This window comes from Chrysemys picta, chromosome 2 (genome assembly GCF_011386835.1).
Source record: "Chrysemys picta bellii isolate R12L10 chromosome 2, ASM1138683v2, whole genome shotgun sequence".
Lineage (NCBI taxonomy): Eukaryota > Metazoa > Chordata > Testudines > Emydidae > Chrysemys > Chrysemys picta.
Window position 1 is genome coordinate 17,789,265 of NC_088792.1, and position 18,685 is coordinate 17,807,949.

An 18,685-nucleotide genomic window follows, 5' to 3' on the forward strand; every position below is an offset into this window, starting at 1 on the left:
CTTTTTTCATTTATCTGCTAGGAATAACATTGATAAGATTTGTGAGATTTATTGGACACTTGCAGTAAATCACTTTTGAGGTTCTCACATGACTATGGATCTGTTCAATATTCTCATACTTTTATCTGTTTGATCATGTACGGATCCAAACCATCACTAACACGTCTTCGTATCTTCCAAGGCTTAAGCATTTGCTGATTATTTAGACTCAAACTTCTTTTAAAAAAAAAACCACCACAAAAGAAGTTTTAATTTGAAATGGCTGAGTGCTGATTTTCCTCTGATTCCTTTCATAAATCAGGACAACGCTCCCCTTTCATTTGCATTCTTCTGCTAGCAATGAAAACAGAGGAGTAGGCAGGCTACTGATGAATCTGAGTGGGGCTTACTATTAGTTCATTAAGCTGATTCACTCCTCAGGCATGAAACGACGTCTATTTTAGCACTTAAGCAAATGGTGCAAATTATGCAATATGAAGTTTAATACAGCTATTTAATGGCTGTAAAATGATACACCCACTTGCACGTGGAGAATTATTGGCTCTTTTTAAATCAAGTAGTCTTAGTGACATACTGTACACATGTACAGAGTTGTAAAATAACATACAGCTTTATAAAAAAGTAAACTTGATAAGTAAGCTGAGTAGTCATTGTGCCAAAAATAACATGGATTCTTCCCAGGAAATGTTCTTGCCAGTCCTAGCATTCTCATCAACACAGAGATTCAAAACATCACAGGCTCCTGAAGAGTCACAGCCCCCATAGTTAAACTATTCAGTCCACATTTGAGATGGAAAAGCCACCTCCCTACTGGTGGCCAAGGACTGTGGCCCTTCCTCTCAGCTTCCCAAATAAGATAGGGCAGCATTGATTCCAGCTGCTTTAGGAGGTCAGCTTCAGTGTAACTGAAATAAATGGGAGGGGGGGTGTCTGCATGTGGCAGGTAAAGGATTCCAGGGGTGCTACTTAAAATATGGTGTATTAGCACGGGAGAGTTAGGAACTGCACAAAGACTGAGAATCTGCTGGCTGTTAATCCAGGTGGTAACTGGAAGTGACAGTTTTAGTTTCACTGTTGCATCACAGTTTTTTTTAATCTGCAGTTCACAAAATGCCTTTCTGAACAATCACTAATTAAGCCTTAAAACACCTCTATGGGGAAACCGAGGCACGGAAGGGTTAAGTGATTCAGACAAAGTCATGCAATGAGACAGTGGTAGAGCTGGGAATAGAACCCAATAGCCCAGATTTCCAAAGCCCGTAAATGAAACCATAAGACAACACTCCTTCAAAATCTCTCCAAACTTTGTGTTGTGATCTCCTTCAGCAGAGCTCTGTGATGAGAGGGGCCATTGCCATTTCTGACGGGGAAAATCCTCTCCCTTGTGTATAATGCCCAAGTAAGAGGGTGCTCCACGTAGGCTGGATTCTGTCACCACCCCTCTGTGTAGGTATAGTCCCTGCTCCCAGTCCCCCAGCACACATGGAGGTATGTTCAAGATGCACTGTCACTTCAGATGGGACAACATTTCCCTCCAATGGGCACTCAGATCTACAGGCCACCATGGAAGAGATGACATCCACTCCTTTATGGGACATTCATCCCTTGGGGACCCTTGGAGCAGCAGCCTCTACACTCAGAGATTGCCACACGTGGTCCTGGGGAGGTTCCTCATATCCTCCTCTGCTCCCATGCAGAGCATGCAATGGCCAGGCCAATCTAGAGCCAAGATTAAATTAGGTTTATGATCAATTTTCAAATATGTTATTTTAAAAGTTTCCTAAGAAAAACCTCTATTTTCAGCAATAAAAGGGCATCTAGCGCCTTTTCCCCCCCAACAGCTCAAATGAAATAAAAATACCATGTTTTAACAAACCATTGCTTTATCTTAATCACCGTTCTATAGCTGAATCCATACACCTGAGCATTAGCCTTTGCCTTATTGGCTATTTCACTCTGTAAAAATAAAGAAACAAAAATATATACATTTCCAACCTTCAGGTTATTCTATTCTATTTAGGTTCTTATATCATATCATCTCCAAAAAAAGAACAGGAGTACTTGTGGCACCTTAGAGACTAACATATCATCTCCATAAGTTCTGAGAATTTAGTAACAGCCACTGCTCCCAAAGCTGAGAAAAGCAGACCAGCATTCTGAATGCCTTAATCAGTGAAATTATAAGAGTTTCTCTTCCTGATGAAAAACTTTCATTCCCTTTAAGAGAAACTGTTTGGTTATGGGGAATACTCAGTTACAGTCCTAACCCTAGGGTCTGGTCCTGTAAAGGTCTCAGTGCCTTAAATTCCTATAGACTTCCACACTATCCAGGAGCAGGTCCTTATTCTTACATTTGGAAACCGCACTTGACCTACTCTGCAAAACTGGTGCTACCACAATGGATCATTATTCTGCACAGAATGTTTTTCCTTGCACCAATGCCCCCAGTAACCTAAGCTCTTCCCAGTGATATAGAAACACTGCTTCTTCTTCGAGTGCTTGCTCATATCCATTCCATTAGGTGTGTGCGCGCCGCGTGCACGATCGTCGGAAGATTTTTACCCTAGCAACACCGGCGGGTCGGCTGTGGAGCCCCCTAGAGTGGCGCCTTCATGGCGCTGAATATATACCCCAGCCGACCCGGCGCCCCCTCAGTTCCTTCTTACCGCCCCTGACGGTCGTTGGAACTGTGGAGCGCTGCTTAGCTGTTCTCCACTTTCCCTAGCTTATCTTGTTGTATCATAGTTGTAGTTATAGTTATAGTCTTAGAGTTTGTTGTAAGTTAGTTAAGTAGTTTTAAAGTTGTTCTAAATAGTCCAGGGGATTAAGGGGGTCGTCTCCCCCCTTTCTCCCCCGGCCGCGGGGCCGGGCTCATGCCCAACGCTCCCGGCTTCAAGCTGTGCGCCTCCTGCGCTAAACCTATGCCCACGAGCGACCCGCACGAATCCTGTCTGAAGTGCCTGGGAGAGTCACACCAGACAGACAAGTGTAAAATCTGTAAGGCCTTCCGTCCGAGAACCAAGAAGGAGCGGGACTTTCGGCTCAGGCAACTTCTGATGGAGGCGGCTCTTAGCCCGGACGCTCCTTCCACGAGCAAGGCCCCGGCACCTAGCACCTCGGTGCGCAGTGCCCCGGCGGCACCGGCTGCGACGACCACGCGAGTGGCGTCAGACAAGCCTCCCCGGCACCGGACCTCGTCGGCACCGCAGACACAGCAAGTGCCTCGGCGCCGGTCCTTATCCCCAGGGCATAAAAAAGCCCATAAGACGGGGACATCAGTGCCGAAGACGCCAGCTCCCCCAGTGTCGGGGGTAGAGCCGCGTCCACCGGTGGAGCAACGAAAACAGGTGCCTCCGGCACCGTCGACTCCGGCGCCGAGACCGTTGAGTCCGGTGCAAATAGCGTCTCCCCCCAGGCCGGCGGTGATACAGTGCCTCCCGTCGACTCCAGAGACCTTCGCGGCGGCGAGAGACTTAATAGCTCTCACGGAGCCGGCACCGCCTCAACCACCGGCACCGACTGCACCGTTGACTCGCCCGGTCCAGTCGAGGGGGAAACCTGCCTTGATGCGCCCGCCATCACAAGGGCTGGAACCTCGGCACCGATCCAGGTCCCGAAGCAGGTCCCCACGCCGCTCGCAGTCCCGGCACCGAATATCGTCTCGGCACCGGTCGTACTCGCGGCCAAGATCTTCTTCGCGGCACCGCTCTTCGTCTCGGCACCGATATGATCGTCGGCACCGATCAACGTCGAGACGTAGTTCTCGGCACCGCTACGGTCGACGCTCGACGTCGAGGGGTCGCTCCCGGCACCGGGCATACTCCAGGTCCTCGTCGAGGTCCAGATCCGACTCCCGGCACCGACGAGGTCATCGGCACCGGTCGCGGTCCCGGCACCGATCGCCGGCACCGCGCAGAGATAGATCATCTCCGGACCGGCACCGTGCGGCACCGCAGCCCACCGGGATGGTTTCATCTCTCTCGGCACCGCCATGGCCGTCTAGATCGGTGTCTCGTTCCTCGGAGGACCTGTCGAGATCGGCATACCCCCCTCAAGGGCACGCCGAGGAACAAAATTTCGGCCACTGGCAAGAGATGGCAGAGGACCACTCTCATGGACCATCTCACTGGTCGTTTTGGACCCCGTGGGCGTACCACCAAGAGCAAGGGGCTCCAATACCATCGACCTCTCGCTCGGGTCACTCGGTCAGAAGGGCCCCAGAATCCACCATCTCTCGGCCTCCGCCAGGAGGCATGGAGGCTTCGGTGTCCACGCCACCCGACACCAGGGACCCAAGTGCAGGTGATGCCCCGGCCCAAGAGCAAGGGGATCAGGACCCCCCCTTGGATCCGGTACCACCGGAGGCATCCTCTTCCTCCTCTCCGGACGAGGCAGTGGCGGGCACTTCATGTACGGGTCCCCCTCCGATAGATCTTCGGGCTCACCAGGATCTCCTGCGTAGGATGGCCCGTAATATGGACCTGCAGGCGGAGGAGATAGTGGAGGTGCACGACCCGATCGTGAACATCCTTGGAGCAGATGCCCCATCGAGGGTGGCGTTACCTCTGATCCGCACGATCCAAACGAATGCGGATACGATATGGCAAACTCCTGCCTCCATTCCACCCACAGCGAGAGGGGTGGAAAGAAAATACTTTGTCCCCTCTAAGGACTATGGGTACTTGTATACCCACCCCCAACCGTGCTCACTGGTGGTGGAATCAGTGAATGCACGAGAGCACCACGGCCAGCAGGCTGCAGCGCCTAAATCAAAAGAGGCTAAGCGGCTCGACCTGTTTGGCCGTAAGGTTTACTCAGCCGGAGGGCTACAACTTAGAGCGGCGAACCAACAGGCGCTACTGAGCCGCTACAATTTCAACTCCTGGAACTCTATGGGGAAGTTTAAGGAGTTGATTCCCCAAGAGTCCAGGGAAGAGTTTGGAGCCATGGTAGAGGAGGGCAAGAAGGTGGCTCGGACCTCCTTGCAGGCCTCCTTGGACATTGCAGACTCAGCGGCGAGGACCCTGGCTTCGGGTATCGCTATGCGCAGGATCTCCTGGCTTCAGGTTTCGGGTTTGCCTCCGGAGCTGCAGCAAACCCTACAAGATCTGCCTTTTGAGGGTCATGGATTGTTCTCAGATAAGACGGACTCTCGCCTGCAGAGCCTCAAGGACTCGAGAACAATCATGCGCTCCCTGGGGATGCATGTTGTGGGCCCCCAGCGCAGGCCATTTAGGCCGCAGCCTCAGCGCTTCTACCCCCCCCCGCCTCGTCAGAGACAGGACTCGGCCCGGAGGCGAGGGCGAGGTGGTAGAAGAAGGTGGACCGGCCCTCAACCCGGCCAGAACCAGGGGCCACCTCGACCACCTTCAGGCCCCAGGCAGAACTTTTGAAGGTGCGGTCGAGGACGGCGCCCCAGTCATCCCCCAGGATCCAGCCCCCTCCTTTCGGGATCGCCTCTCCCACTTCCACCGTGCTTGGTCCCTTATAACTTCGGACCGTTGGGTCCTCCGCACGGTGGAGAGGGGATACGCTATCCAGTTTTCTTCTATCCCCCCCTCTTCCCCCCCTTCCCCGTCCCTCTTCAGGGACCCTTCTCACGAGCAACTTCTTATACAGGAAGTTTCTACGCTCCTCGCTATGGGGGCCATAGAGGAGGTTCCAGTGGAATTAAGGGGCAGGGGATTCTATTCCCGTTATTTCCTCATCCCCAAGTCCAAAGGAGGTCTGCGACCCATCTTGGACTTGCGCGGACTCAACAAATTCGTAGTAAAGTTGAAGTTCCGCATGGTCTCTCTGGGGGCCATTATCCCTTCCCTCGATCCTGGAGACTGGTTTGCCGCCCTCGACATGAAAGACGCATACTTTCACATTGCTATTTACCCGCCTCACAGACGCTTCCTCCGATTCGTGGTAAACAGGGTGCACTACCAATTTGCAGTCCTTCCCTTCGGACTATCTTCGGCCCCACGGGTCTTCACGAAATGTATGGCTGTCGTGGCAGCGTACCTTCGTCGGCAAGGGATACAGGTGTTCCCGTACCTAGACGACTGGCTGGTACGCGGTCGCACCAAGGAACAAGTTCGCGATCACATCCACATAATAGTGCGCACATTCAACAAGTTGGGTATCCTACTCAACAAGGACAAATCCACTCTAGAACCTACCCAGAGAATAGAATTCATCGGTGCGGTTCTAGACTCCAGACGCGCACAAGCCATCCTTCCAGACAATCGCTTTTGCACCATCACGAGCCTCATCCAGGGACTCAAGGCCTTCCCAACTACCACGGTGAGGTCGTGCCTTACCCTCCTGGGTCACATGGCTTCATGCACGTACGTAACCAGGCATGCCAGACTTCGGCTTCGCCCACTCCAGACCTGGGTGTCATCAATATACCGCCCACATCGGGACAGCCTGAATATGGTGGTCACAATCCCGAACTCGGTCCTGACCTCCCTCACATGGTGGCTAGATCACAATGTGGTTTGCGAGGGGATGCCGTTTCACGGCCCACAACCCTCTCTGCACCTGGTCACAGACGCTTCATCTCTGGGTTGGGGCGCCCATCTCAACGAGCACCATACCCAGGGCCTGTGGACTGCACCTCAGCTAGCCCTACACATCAATGTTCGGGAACTGATGGCGGTGCGCCTGGCGTGCCAGGCATTTCTCAATCTCCTACGTGGCCGCTGTGTGTTAGTTCTCACCGACAACACCACGGCCATGTTTTACATCAACAAGCAAGGAGGAGCACGTTCGTCAATTCTATGCCAAGAGGCCATTCGCCTGTGGGACTTCTGCATCGCCCACTCAATCCATCTCACGGCATCGTTCCTCCCTGGAGTCCAGAACACTTTAGCGGACCGACTCAGCAGGTCCTTTCAAACGCACGAGTGGTCTATCCGTCCGGACATCATACATTCCGTCTTCCAGAAGTGGGGGTTTCCCCAGATAGACCTGTTTGCATCTCGAGACAACAGGAAGTGCCACGTGTTCTGCTCCCTGCAAGGTCGAGCTCCGGGCTCCCTCTCGGATGCGTTTCTCCTTCCCTGGAAAGACCACCTGTTTTATGCCTTCCCTCCGTTTCCTCTGGTCCACAAGGTACTGCTCAAATTGCGCAGAGACCAGGCACAGGTGATTCTGATCGCTCCAGCGTGGCCGAGACAACATTGGTACACCACGCTGTTGGAACTCTCGGTTCAGACACCGATCCCGCTTCCGTTGTATCCGGATCTCATCACGCAGAACCACGGCCGGCTGCGTCACCCCGACCTGCAATCACTCCACCTCACGGCGTGGCTGCTCCATGGTTCACCCAGGCAGAGCAACAGTGTTCTCACTCTGTCCAACAGATTCTGCTGAGCAGTAGGAAGCCCTCAACACGGACCACATACTTGGCCAAGTGGAAGCGGTTCTCCTGTTGGTGCGAACAACGAGCCACGTCCCCATTGCACGCACCTATTCCTCTTATTTTGGAATATCTCCTCTTCCTAAAACAGCAAGGGTTGGCGATATCTTCAATTAGAGTTCACCTGGCCGCTATATCGGCCTTCCATCCAGGGGAACTCGCGTCCTCGGTATTCTCTAACCCGATGGTCGTTAGATTCCTCAAGGGCTTAGACCGGATGTACCCACAACAACGTCAGCCCGTTCCGACGTGGGACCTCAACCTGGTTCTCTCCAAGCTCACAGGTCCTCCATTCGAGCCACTGGCCACCTGTTCACTTCTGTACCTGTCCTGGAAGACAGCCTTCCTCGTAGCCATCACCTCAGCAAGGCGCGTTTCTGAACTCAGGGCGCTTACATCCGAGCCCCCTTACACAGTTTTCCATAAGGATAAAGTGCAGCTCCGCCCACATCCTGCCTTTCTCCCTAAGGTGGTTTCTCCATTTCATATCAACCAGGATATATTTCTCCCGGTTTTTCACCCTAAACCACATGCTTCTCGCCAGGATCAACGTTTGCATTCCCTGGACGTACGCAGGGCCCTGGCCTTCTACATTGACCGCACAAGGCCCTTTAGAAAGACGACGCAACTCTTCGTTGCAGTAGCTGACCGAATGAAAGGCTCACCGGTCTCCTCACAACGCCTATCCTCCTGGATTACGTCTTGCATCCGGACTTGCTATGACCTGGCAGGTGTCTCAGCACCGCACCTCACCGCTCACTCCACGAGGGCCCAAGCGTCCTCGACGGCTTTCCTGGCGCAAGTTCCGATCCAGGACATTTGTAGAGCTGCGGTTTGGTCGTCAGTCCACACGTTTACAGAACACTATGCACTAGTGCAGCAGTCCAGGGACGATGCTGCCTTCGGATCAGCAGTTTTGCACACAGCAATGTCTCACTCCGACCCCACCACCTAAGTTGGGCTTGGGAGTCACCTAATGGAATGGATATGAGCAAGCACTCGAAGAAGAAAAGACGGTTACTCACCGTTGTAACTGTTGTTCTTCGAGATGTGTTGCTCATATCCATTCCAAACCCGCCCCCCTTCCCCACTGTCGGAGTAGCCGGCAAGAAGGAACTGAGGGGGCGCCGGGTCGGCTGGGGTATATATTCAGCGCCATGAAGGCGCCACTCTAGGGGGCTCCACAGCCGACCCGCCGGTGTTGCTAGGGTAAAAATCTTCCGACGATCGTGCACGCGGCGCGCACACACCTAATGGAATGGATATGAGCAACACATCTCGAAGAACAACAGTTACAACGGTGAGTAACCGTCTTTTTCTGATAATTAAGGTGTGATGATTGGGAGAAATCTGACTACGTACAGCTTACAAATTCTGTCTCATATTGGGGACTCACTGTGTGTCTGCTTCAGACTGCCAACTCCATTTTGAATGTGGGCTAGGCTGCCACCTCTGTTGTCTTTTTACCTCCATTTTGGACATAGGGCTAACACTGGAGGGTTGTTAAACCTCGATGGTCCTGTATTAAGATGGAAGCCCCCTTGGACAAAGAGTTGCCAACTGCCCACAGAAAACCAGTTTGCCCATGTAGACTGAACTAAGGAACGGATCAGCTGCTGGGGGACTCCAATCACCTGACAAACCTGATCAGGGGTCACCTGATAAGGGGACTGGAGGTTATAAAAGAAGGGATTTCTCACTGGCCATTTTAGAGCTTAAAGAGAGAGGAGACTAGAAGCAGAAAGCTGGCTGTAGGAGTAAAAGGAACCTCCATGTTCCAGAGGAGAAGCCATGTGCAGGAGGAAAGGGGGTCAGGAAAGATCCTGGACTTCTCAAAAGACTGTGACCTGAGCCCAAAGACTGCTCAAAGTGGTGAGGGATCCGAGCAGGGAAACATGTACAGGTGTTTTATTGTTTTGTCTAGATCTGCATCTCTCTTGTGCTATCTAAAGTAAAGTGTAATTGTGTTAGAAACCTTTGCAAAGCCTGTATAATAATAATTAATGGAGATAGCCCATCTCCTAGAACTGGAAGGGACCTTGAAAGGTCATCAAGTCCAGCCCCCTGCCTTCACTAGCAGGGCCAAATACTGATTTTGCCCCAGATCCCCAAGTGGCCCCCTCAAGGATTGAACTCATAACCCTGGGTTTAGCAGGCCAATGCTCAAACCACTGAGCTATCCCTCCCCACTCCCTGTGTGTAATGTGCTTCCACTATCATGTGTCTGGAGAGGTAAATGGTAAACCAGAGTGTTCATAATGTTGGAGCTCTGGGAAAGGGTTTGCTGAAGCAACCAGGGCATCTTGGGGGCTGGGTCAGGCCTGGTCTGGGGGCCTATAGCAGCTGGACTGTGGGACCCCACTTCTGCGAAGAGGTAACAGAATCCGTGCCCATGCAGGAAGCGTGCCACAGAGGCCAAAGAGATGCTTAAAAGCACACGGGTCCTGCATGTAGGGTGACCAGATGTCCCGATTTTATAGGGACAGTCCTGATTTTTGGGTCTCTCTCTTATATAGGCTCCTATTACCTCCCACTCCCTGTCCCGATTTTTCACACTTGCTGTCTGGTCACCCTACCTGCATGTGGGATGCAAATATACCAGGCTAGTGAATGTCTAGCAGGGAGCGCTTTACCGGGGCTGTGACACAAGGCAAAATGATTCCTGCCAGTCAAGTCAGTTTAGGATTTATGGATCTGACCACAGAAAGAAGCAAATGTAATAAAATCATCTTCTTTTCTGTGTGACCCCAAGGATGTATGTAACCACGCCTGAAATAATAGTGAAAAGTAATAAAGTCAAATATTCATTTTCCGCTATATGATATGGACATTCAGGGTATGTCTTCACTGCAGAGTCAACTCCATTATCTACACTGGAGTTAACTCCTCGCGAGTTGGCCTAACTCGATGAGAGTGGCCACACTGAAATAACACTTGAGCTACACAGAGTGATTGTGTTAGCAGCTGCCGAGCTGTGCTAACTCCAGCTACCGCATGTATCCCATGACTGGCCAGCCAACTTGAACTAAAAGCATCATCACACCTGTGCATGGACAGAACTTGAGTAAGGGGCAACACAAGTTTAAACTCAAGCTAACCGAAGTGAAGACAAGTGCTCAGATATTTCAACCCCTTCTTCCAAAATACCTAGAGGGCCTGATTTATCACTGCCTAGCGCTTTGTGTAGTCACTGACAGCGGTGTACAGTGGTTTTAAAATGCTACCATTCTGATTTGCACAAGTGTAGGTGACTACACAAGGGGAATCAGATCCTGTAACACTCATAGGAGTTACGCTTGAATAATAGTGCAAGATTCGCCCTTTCAGAAAGGTCTTTCACCCAGAGAGATTCAGATATTTGCACTTTAAAAAGTCACCCTTTCAAACAGCAATTCACCTGCTCCTTTTAATTACTCATTTCAAGATAGACGTGACATCTTTGCAGACCCCAAGTTGCCCATCAACAGCCAAACAAGTTGACTGATGAGCACATGTTAACACATCAAGCCAGCTACTACAATCCTTGGCCCTTATGAATGTCAAGACAACTGCTGAGACAAACTAAACCCTACTGACTTCCTAGTCTGGCATTTAGGAATTAGCCAATCATAGTACTGCATCACATGGCAGAGATTCACGTGGTCAGCTCTACTATATGCTGATTACAGCTGGCTGCTATGAGAAACAATGCCTACAGCAGCACTGCCTTATTTACTTAATACACCACCTGGTATTTGAGCTCTCACAGGGTGCTTTGCACTCAGCCGCAGAGGCTTTAATGAAGCTACATTCGTTTTGTATTCTAGTGGAGCCTATTGGGACTGTTAGCTCTAATGCTGAACTGCTCTTTCCACTGTCGACCTCCGTTTTTCAGGGGTTGTTACTGTGGGTTTTCATTGCTGTTTTAGTTCATGTTGGGCTAGATACACCCATTAATGCAGAGAGGGGCAAACTGCTCTTCCTTGCACAAGAAACCACTGGGGCCCAGGGTTCACCCCCCAAGAGGAGGCAAAAAGTAAGTTTCCACTGGCTTTCTTCCCCAGGGGTTTCTGTCAGGGGATGACCGCTAATTTTCACTGGGGGCTCAGAACGTAGATGTTCTTTTGGCAGAGACTGCAATAGGGATATATTGAATCACTGTCCCCTGGATGCCAAGTTTTCCAGGTTGAACTAGGCCCCTGCAGGGGGAGGCTGCTACCTGCCTCTGCAACCTCCCTCTGGCTGATTTTTCATGCACAGGCTCCTGTGTCCTGTTTTATGCAGGCAAAGCTGTCATAAACCAGAGATTATTTTTATTGTTTAATATTTGTTTCTGGTGGCACCTAGTGTCCAAGGTGCGTCACAAACATAAAAGATGACATGTTCCCTACCCTTTGTTTTTTGTCTTTCAGAATGTAATATATAGATCTATAATACACCTAAAGATGTTGAGGTAGTAACTGGCCTCTTCTAATACAAAATTAAATAACTTTGCAAATCACCACTTTAATCACTAGGGTTTTTTTAAGCAGATACTTTAGGAGGTTTCAGAACAATGTGTGACATTTCTTCTCCTGTGCGGTAGTATGTTTTCACAAGGGAGTAAATTTAGGATGGATTGGAGACACATGATTTAGAAGCTCCTTGATTTGTCATTTTAAATCAGACCCTTATCTTTAATTGTGTGTGTTATTCCCACTGGATGTTCCTGTTAAAGGAAACTAAAGGAAAAAAACAAACATCACTGACATTACAATTGATACTAAGGGGACAAATTATATGAAAAGAACTCTCACAATCTAAATCTTAGCATACAAAGTCCCACTGAAATCACTGAGGATTTGCACAGTATACATACTATCCTTATAATCCAGAGTATGGAATGTTAATACATATAAAAAACATTATGCTATCTATTTGGCATGCATGCATGAAAGCTAAAAAAAAAAAAAAAAAAAGCGGCCAGTGCAGACAAGGGTACACCCATCTCAATGCATGTGGCCATTAACCCTAAGAGTTGGACGTGTGCTTAGAATAATGCACCTTCAGAAGGCAACCAGAGCAGGGGCCTTCAAATCTCAAGTCCTGGGGCCTATTCCTGACTCTGCCATTGGCTTGCTTTGCGAATTTGGACAAGTCACTGAGCCTGCGTGTCAGTTTCTTGACCTGTAAAATGAGGATAATAATTACAAAGGTGCTAATAGTGGCTCCAATAGTTAAGGCTGAGTTGAGAGTCTGACTTAGAGCACAATTTACTTTTGTTTATTTTCTGTGATGCTCACAAGGGTGATGTGTGGTTTGAGTAATTAAATTCTTGTAAAGTATCCTCGGGGAAAGACATTATAGGAGCACAAAATGTTAACTAGCAATTCATCTGTCTCTGAAATCCATATTTTTCAGAACATCTCTTCTGTTATTAAAAGAAACACATTCTCCCTTGTGCTAGTGTGTGTGGGTTACACTAGCTCCTTTTAAAATTCAACAGGAATAGACGCCCTGCAGCCTGTGGCGCTCCCCACTACGCAGCAGCTGACCCAGACTTCTGCCTCATCATAATTCTTATCTGGCTAACCAGGGAATTAATCGTTGTGCACATTTGGGATAGCAGAGACTGCACGCTGCTTTTTAGTGCATCCACCAAAACCCTCTTGAAGAAATGACTCAACTCCCTGGCACCCGTTTGATAGAAACCACATTGCTATGGGTCTGCTCTTGATCCCACTGAACTCAAAGGTAAAATTCCCATTGAGTTAGCTTGTGCCGGATTGTGATCCCAAATGAACGTTAGCGACGCTAAGCAGCAGCTGCCTTGGAGAGTTTCACTCTGTGTTGATCTCCAGCTGCTGGGCTGCTCGTAGTCTAACCCCCCTTCTGGGCAATGATTTACACAGCTCTAGTTTTCTTCCAGCTTTCCTTATTTAGTGCTTAGAAGCCCCCATCTGAAGCCCAATTACACCATGCCACCATGTACTTGAGCAATCAAAGGCATCATACTAATCCTCCACCCCCCAACAGAGAAAGCTGGAGAAAGCGGGGGGAAAAGTCATACTAACCCCTTTGGCTGCTTCTCTTCCTGGGATTCTCCATAGTCTCTTCACAGAAACAGTTACTGTTACGTGCTCCCTTGATCCTCGCCCCCGACCTGAGCCATCCCCCATTTATAGACTACACTCTAGAGAGCACACTCCAGTACTTAGAGCATACGGCCAGGAATCAGGAGGACAGGGTTCTATTCTTGGTTCTGCCAGTGACTTGCTGTATGACGTTTGGAAAACTGCTTAATCTCTCTGTGGGCCAAAGTCATCCCTGGTTTAACTCCAATGAAGTCAATGGGGTTTACACCAGGGATTGATTTGTCCCTGCACATCAAATTCCCCATTTGCAAAGTGGAGATAAGTTAATGTTTGTAAAATGCTTAGAGATCCTTGAAAGAAAGGTACCAAGTATTTTTATAGATAATCTGTAGCTAGTTTACCCACTCCGGGAAATGCTTCTTTAACTGGCCAAATGCATTGCTCTGGCTGCAGGCTAAGGAACTGAGCAGACACTGCCCCTCCACCATGCCCTTTTCTTGACAACGTGCCTGCTTGCGAGGGCCGGTGCAAGACAAACACCTGACAAAATGTGCCGCATGGTGGCTTCCCTCACCCGGCTGTACTACAGGCTGCAGCTGTTGCCTCCTCTCAACACTCAGCCCCATGCTGTTGTAAAATGCTGGCAGGAGAGAGTGCAAACTGCCCTTCAGCAGTGTTTAAGCCAGTGCATGCCTACATTTTCCATAGGCCTGGCCAAGTGGTTTCTCTCTCCAGGAAACCCTTCCCCTCTCATGTCACCCAGTCCCAGCCTTCTTCTTGGGCTCACACCTCATGCAGTGCCTAGCTTCACCCCACACCCCATCCCAACTAATTATTTTAAGCTTCGTACAGCACATTGTATCAATCACATTCTCGGTTAGTTACACCCCTCAGCCCTCCCTCTTCCCGTCACATCATCTGAAAACAATAGGATGACCAGACAGCAAATGTGAAAAATGGGGACAGGGGGTGGGGGGGAGGGGGTAATAGGAGCCTATATAAGAAAAAGACCCAAAAATCGGGACTGTCCCTATAAAGTCAGGACATCTGGTCACCCTAGAAAACAATGGGAGCTGAGGGTGCTCAGCACCTTGCAGGATCCTGCAACTTTGGGGGCAGGGACCGTCTCCATTTCCGTAAATCCCCTTCCAAAGTTATGGCACTAGAGAAATATCAAATACAAACAATCCAGTCTCTGCTCCTCCTGCCCACATCACTCCCAGTCCCTGCCTTTCCCTGTCCCCACTCTCACTGCCAGTGCATGCATTCTTGACTGACTGCCTCCAGCAGCTCTCACCACGGGAAGCATCTATTCTTTCTGTCTCATCTGCTTCAGTCACTTGTTCTTCTCAAGACCAGCGCCTAAAAAAGTTACTCACACACTACAGAATAAAGTGCTAGTTCCAGGCACTGGCCACAGCAGCACTAATCACTTTGGGAGTTTTTAAAATATGCCGCAGATCCACTGATTTTGGTACATGTATCTGACTGACACTCCAGGCTCCCCATCTCCACCTTAATGATGAGTCTCTGAGAGGAGCCCTGGTGAGTCTTATTCAATAGCGGGCACTCAAATCTGCAGCTGATTGCTTCAAACCCTAGTCTCTCACATATTGGAGCAAGTCAGGCAGGTAAAAGCACACGCAACTGAATGGCGGGCAGGCCACGGTGGTACACGGAGTTCACTGATAAGGTAGGAGGCTGTGTGGGCAGGGCCATCTCTACCCATACACAAAGTACGCAGCAAATTTCCTGGTGCCTTATGCAGTTCCGTGCTGCTCCAGCCCCTGCTCCGCCTCTTCCCCATGGCCCCCACCCCTGCTCCGCCCTAGCCCCGCCCCCACTCCAGCCAGCCCTTCCCCTGAGGACTGCAGCAGGGGTCGGCTCCCTGCACTCACCGGCATCGGTAAGTACAGCGACCTGGCCCCTGCCTGCTCCACTCCCCTGGCTCCCAGCTGCACTGCTGGCGAGTGCTGGGGGGGGCGGTTCCCCCTTGCCCCCCAAGGCTGGGAACCAGGGGAGCAGAGCAGGTTGGGGCTGTGTCACTCCACTTCCCGCAGGAAGTGGCCACTTCCCCTCCCCCCCCACCCCGTGGAGGCTTTCCCCTCCCCACCCCAGGGGGCTGCATAGGGCACCAAAATGGCTAGGGATGGCCCTGGGTGTGGGTCACTGCAGGGGAGGAAAGGTGAAGCTTCAGAGGAAAGGAATGGGATGAGAAGGATGCTGCGTATGAACCACTGGTCTACTGTAGTGTCAATTTTAAAAACCCTGTAATTTTCTGACCTAGATTTAGGGCTCCAGATTCAGAGAGCAGAAGCAAACACTTAAATTCAAAGTACTGCCTAGTGCAGGTCAGGCCTTAGTCTGATAACCTAGAGCAATCACCTAAAATTATTTAATGTATCCTGGGGGACAATCCAAGATGTAAACTCCATGACCTAGTGCTGGGGAGCCAAACTCATTCTGTGGAATGGGCTGAATCCTAGTTTTCATTTTGGTCTGTGAGCCAGGACTACATTCTTCCCTCATTCCACAGGAGAATTACACTGATGTCCATGGGAAGCTGGCACAACACTCAAGAGTAGAATATGGCTTTTATGGAGAAACTAAATTTGTACTTATTGTTATGTATGATAAGTGCAGTACCATATCATTGCTTTCATCACTCATTGGGGAAATGTGGACCTGTTAAGAGCACTGCTATCTTTGCCCTTCTGCTTTCCCCCATTCTCCTATGCCTGTTCCTCTTCTCTTTAGGGTGACCAGATGTCCCGATTTTATAGGGACAGTCCTGATTTTTGGGTCTTTTTCTTATATAGGCTCCAATTACCCCCCACCCCATGTCCCGATTTTTCACATTTGCTGTCTGGTCACCCTACTTCTCTTCCTTGTCATACGGTACGTCTATACTTACCTCTGGGTCCAGCGGTAAGCAATCCATCTTCTGGGATCGATCCCGGAAGTGCTCGCCGTCGACGCCGGTACTCCTGCTCAGCGAGAGGAGTACGCGGAGTCGACGGGGGAGCCTGCCTGCCGCGTGTGGACCCGTGGTAAGTTCGAACTAAGATAGTTCGACTTCAGCTACTTGAATAACGTAGCTGAAGTTGTGTATCTTAGTTCGAAGTGGGGGGTTAGTGTGGACCAGCCCTTAGCGAGTCTCCTTTGTTTTCCCCTCTGCATTTAATTATCTTCAGCAGTTCCCCAGTTCCAACCCCCATGAGCTTCACTCCCATTCCATCCACTAAAATGATCAGCAATTAAATAGTTATTTTTTACATGCAAACTATCATCCTGCATTAGACTTAATATCCCAAAGGGTACACCTATACATGAGCTGCAAACACACCTTGTGGCTGCGTAGATATAACCTGGTTAGCTTGGGAACCCGAACACCAAAGCCTCAGTATCCTGGGATCCAGTGTGGGCTAGCTGCCCAAGCAATTACTCAGGGAGCCAGGTGGCTTGTACAGCCAGTGTTGAAGCCTGTGCTGCTGTGGCTTCACTGCTCCAGTACCAAAACTAGCAAAATTAAAGGTAGCTCAGGTATATCTACACAATCACACCCCATGATTATCAGTATAAACATACCCAAAGAGATTAGTGGGGCAGAGGATTCACAACTCTTACAACCATTTCAGTCTGCACACTCAGGAAGACAGCACTGCATCTAGTTACGCATGGTTCACACGTGACAGGTTAGCTAGAACAGTGGTTGTCGAACTTTTTTTCTGGCAACGCAGTTGAAGAAAACTGTTGATGCCCGCGACCCAACGGAGCTGGGGATGAGGGGTGTGGGAGGGGCTCAGGGCTGGGGCAGAGGGTTGGGGTGAGGGCTGCGGGGTAGTTCCGGGAATAGGTGTGGGAGGGGACTCTGGGCTGGGGGTGCAGGCTCTGGGGTGGAGCCGGGGATGAGGGGTTTGGGGTGCAGGATGGGGCTCTGGGTTTGGGGGGGCTCAGGGATGGGGCAGGGGATTGGGGCATGGGGTTGGGGCGCAGGCTTACCTCTGGTGGCTCCTGGTCAGCAGCAGGTGCCTATTCTGGCACCACGGACCATGCTGCGCCCCGGAAGCGGCCAGCAGCAGGTCCGGCTTCTAGGCGGAGGCGCGAAAGTGGTTCCACGCAGCTCTCGCTTGCAGGCACCATGCCCCCTCCCATTGGCTGGTTCCCGGCCAATGGGAGTGCAGAGCCGGTGCTCAGAGTGGGGGCAGCGTGCGGAACCCTGTGCCGCACTCACCCCCAGGAGCCGGGCCTGCTGCTGGCTGTTTCTGGGGCGTAGTGCGGTATCAGAACACATAGGGACTAGCCTGCCTTAGCCGGGCAGCACTGCCAACAGCGGTGCTGACCATAGCCACCACAACCTAGAGCCTTCCATTCTGCGACCCAATTTGAAAACCACTGAGCTAGAACACAAAAATGCTAACAACATTTCTTTTTTAAAATGTCAAATTAAATTGTACAGTATCTAGATGAATAAGTGGCCAGAGTGTTTGAAAACCCTGGCTTGGTAGGTCCTTCTATCAGTGCAAAATTTCAGTGCCCAGCCAGGCATCATGGTGCATTTATGGATGCCCCATTTGAAGCTTTTTTCTGCTCTGACTAGGGCAACATAGTATCTGAAATCTCATTCAGGCACAAAAGGCTACTGGGCCAACTGTAACACTGTTAATGAATAAAACAGGATGTGTCAGACCGAGTGACAGAGCAGAAAAGAAACAAAGTCAGGTGTTTAAATACCAGGGCACAGCCCCTCCTTGCCCACCCTGATCAGTGAGCACCACAGAGAAAGCAATGCAAGCCTCCAAAAGAGGTCTCCAAGCTTTAGAAATTCCTTGGGGACACCGGTCTTATCTTCAGCCACATTCTTTTCTACAACTCTCTAATGAGCCAGGTAAATAAAGGTGCAGAAAATGCCCCCAGGACCCAATTCATTGGTCCAAGTTAAAGCCCTGAATGTTGCAGAATCAGTGCAGAGAAATCTCTACAACAGGCTGATGGAATGGGAATTTGAGGTCAGGACAGAGGCACGGCCAGCAGATCTATCAGCTCCACCAGCCGAATCCACCAAGAAAAGGAGGACAAGTGTCAAAGTGTCTGATGAGGCTATTGCAGTCCCAGTAGCAGAGCAGCTCTGATGGACCTCCACAGCTGGGGGTTGAGGATTCCACGCCTCACCCCTGCAAAGCATCCCTGACCGTTTTCTTGGGCTTTGTGCTGGAGACAG

General features: G+C 50.4%; 1 protein-coding gene across 24 annotated transcripts in view; it reads right to left on the reverse strand.

The window, feature by feature from the left end:
• PRKAG2 (protein kinase AMP-activated non-catalytic subunit gamma 2) overlaps window positions 1-18,685 on the reverse strand; it is a 403,066-nt gene that overhangs the window by 158,504 nt on the left and 225,877 nt on the right. The window contains exon 1 of one of the 24 annotated variants that reach the window (XM_065586743.1): window positions 13,444-14,190. The exons of 22 other annotated variants lie outside the window; for them this stretch is intronic. In XM_065586743.1, coding sequence (XP_065442815.1) covers window positions 13,444-13,477 — 34 coding nt within the window. In that variant the 5' untranslated portion in view covers window positions 13,478-14,190. Of the gene's footprint in view, window positions 1-13,443; window positions 14,191-18,685 lie in introns of those variants that run through there. One more of the 24 variants, XM_065586746.1, reaches the window with a different exon arrangement.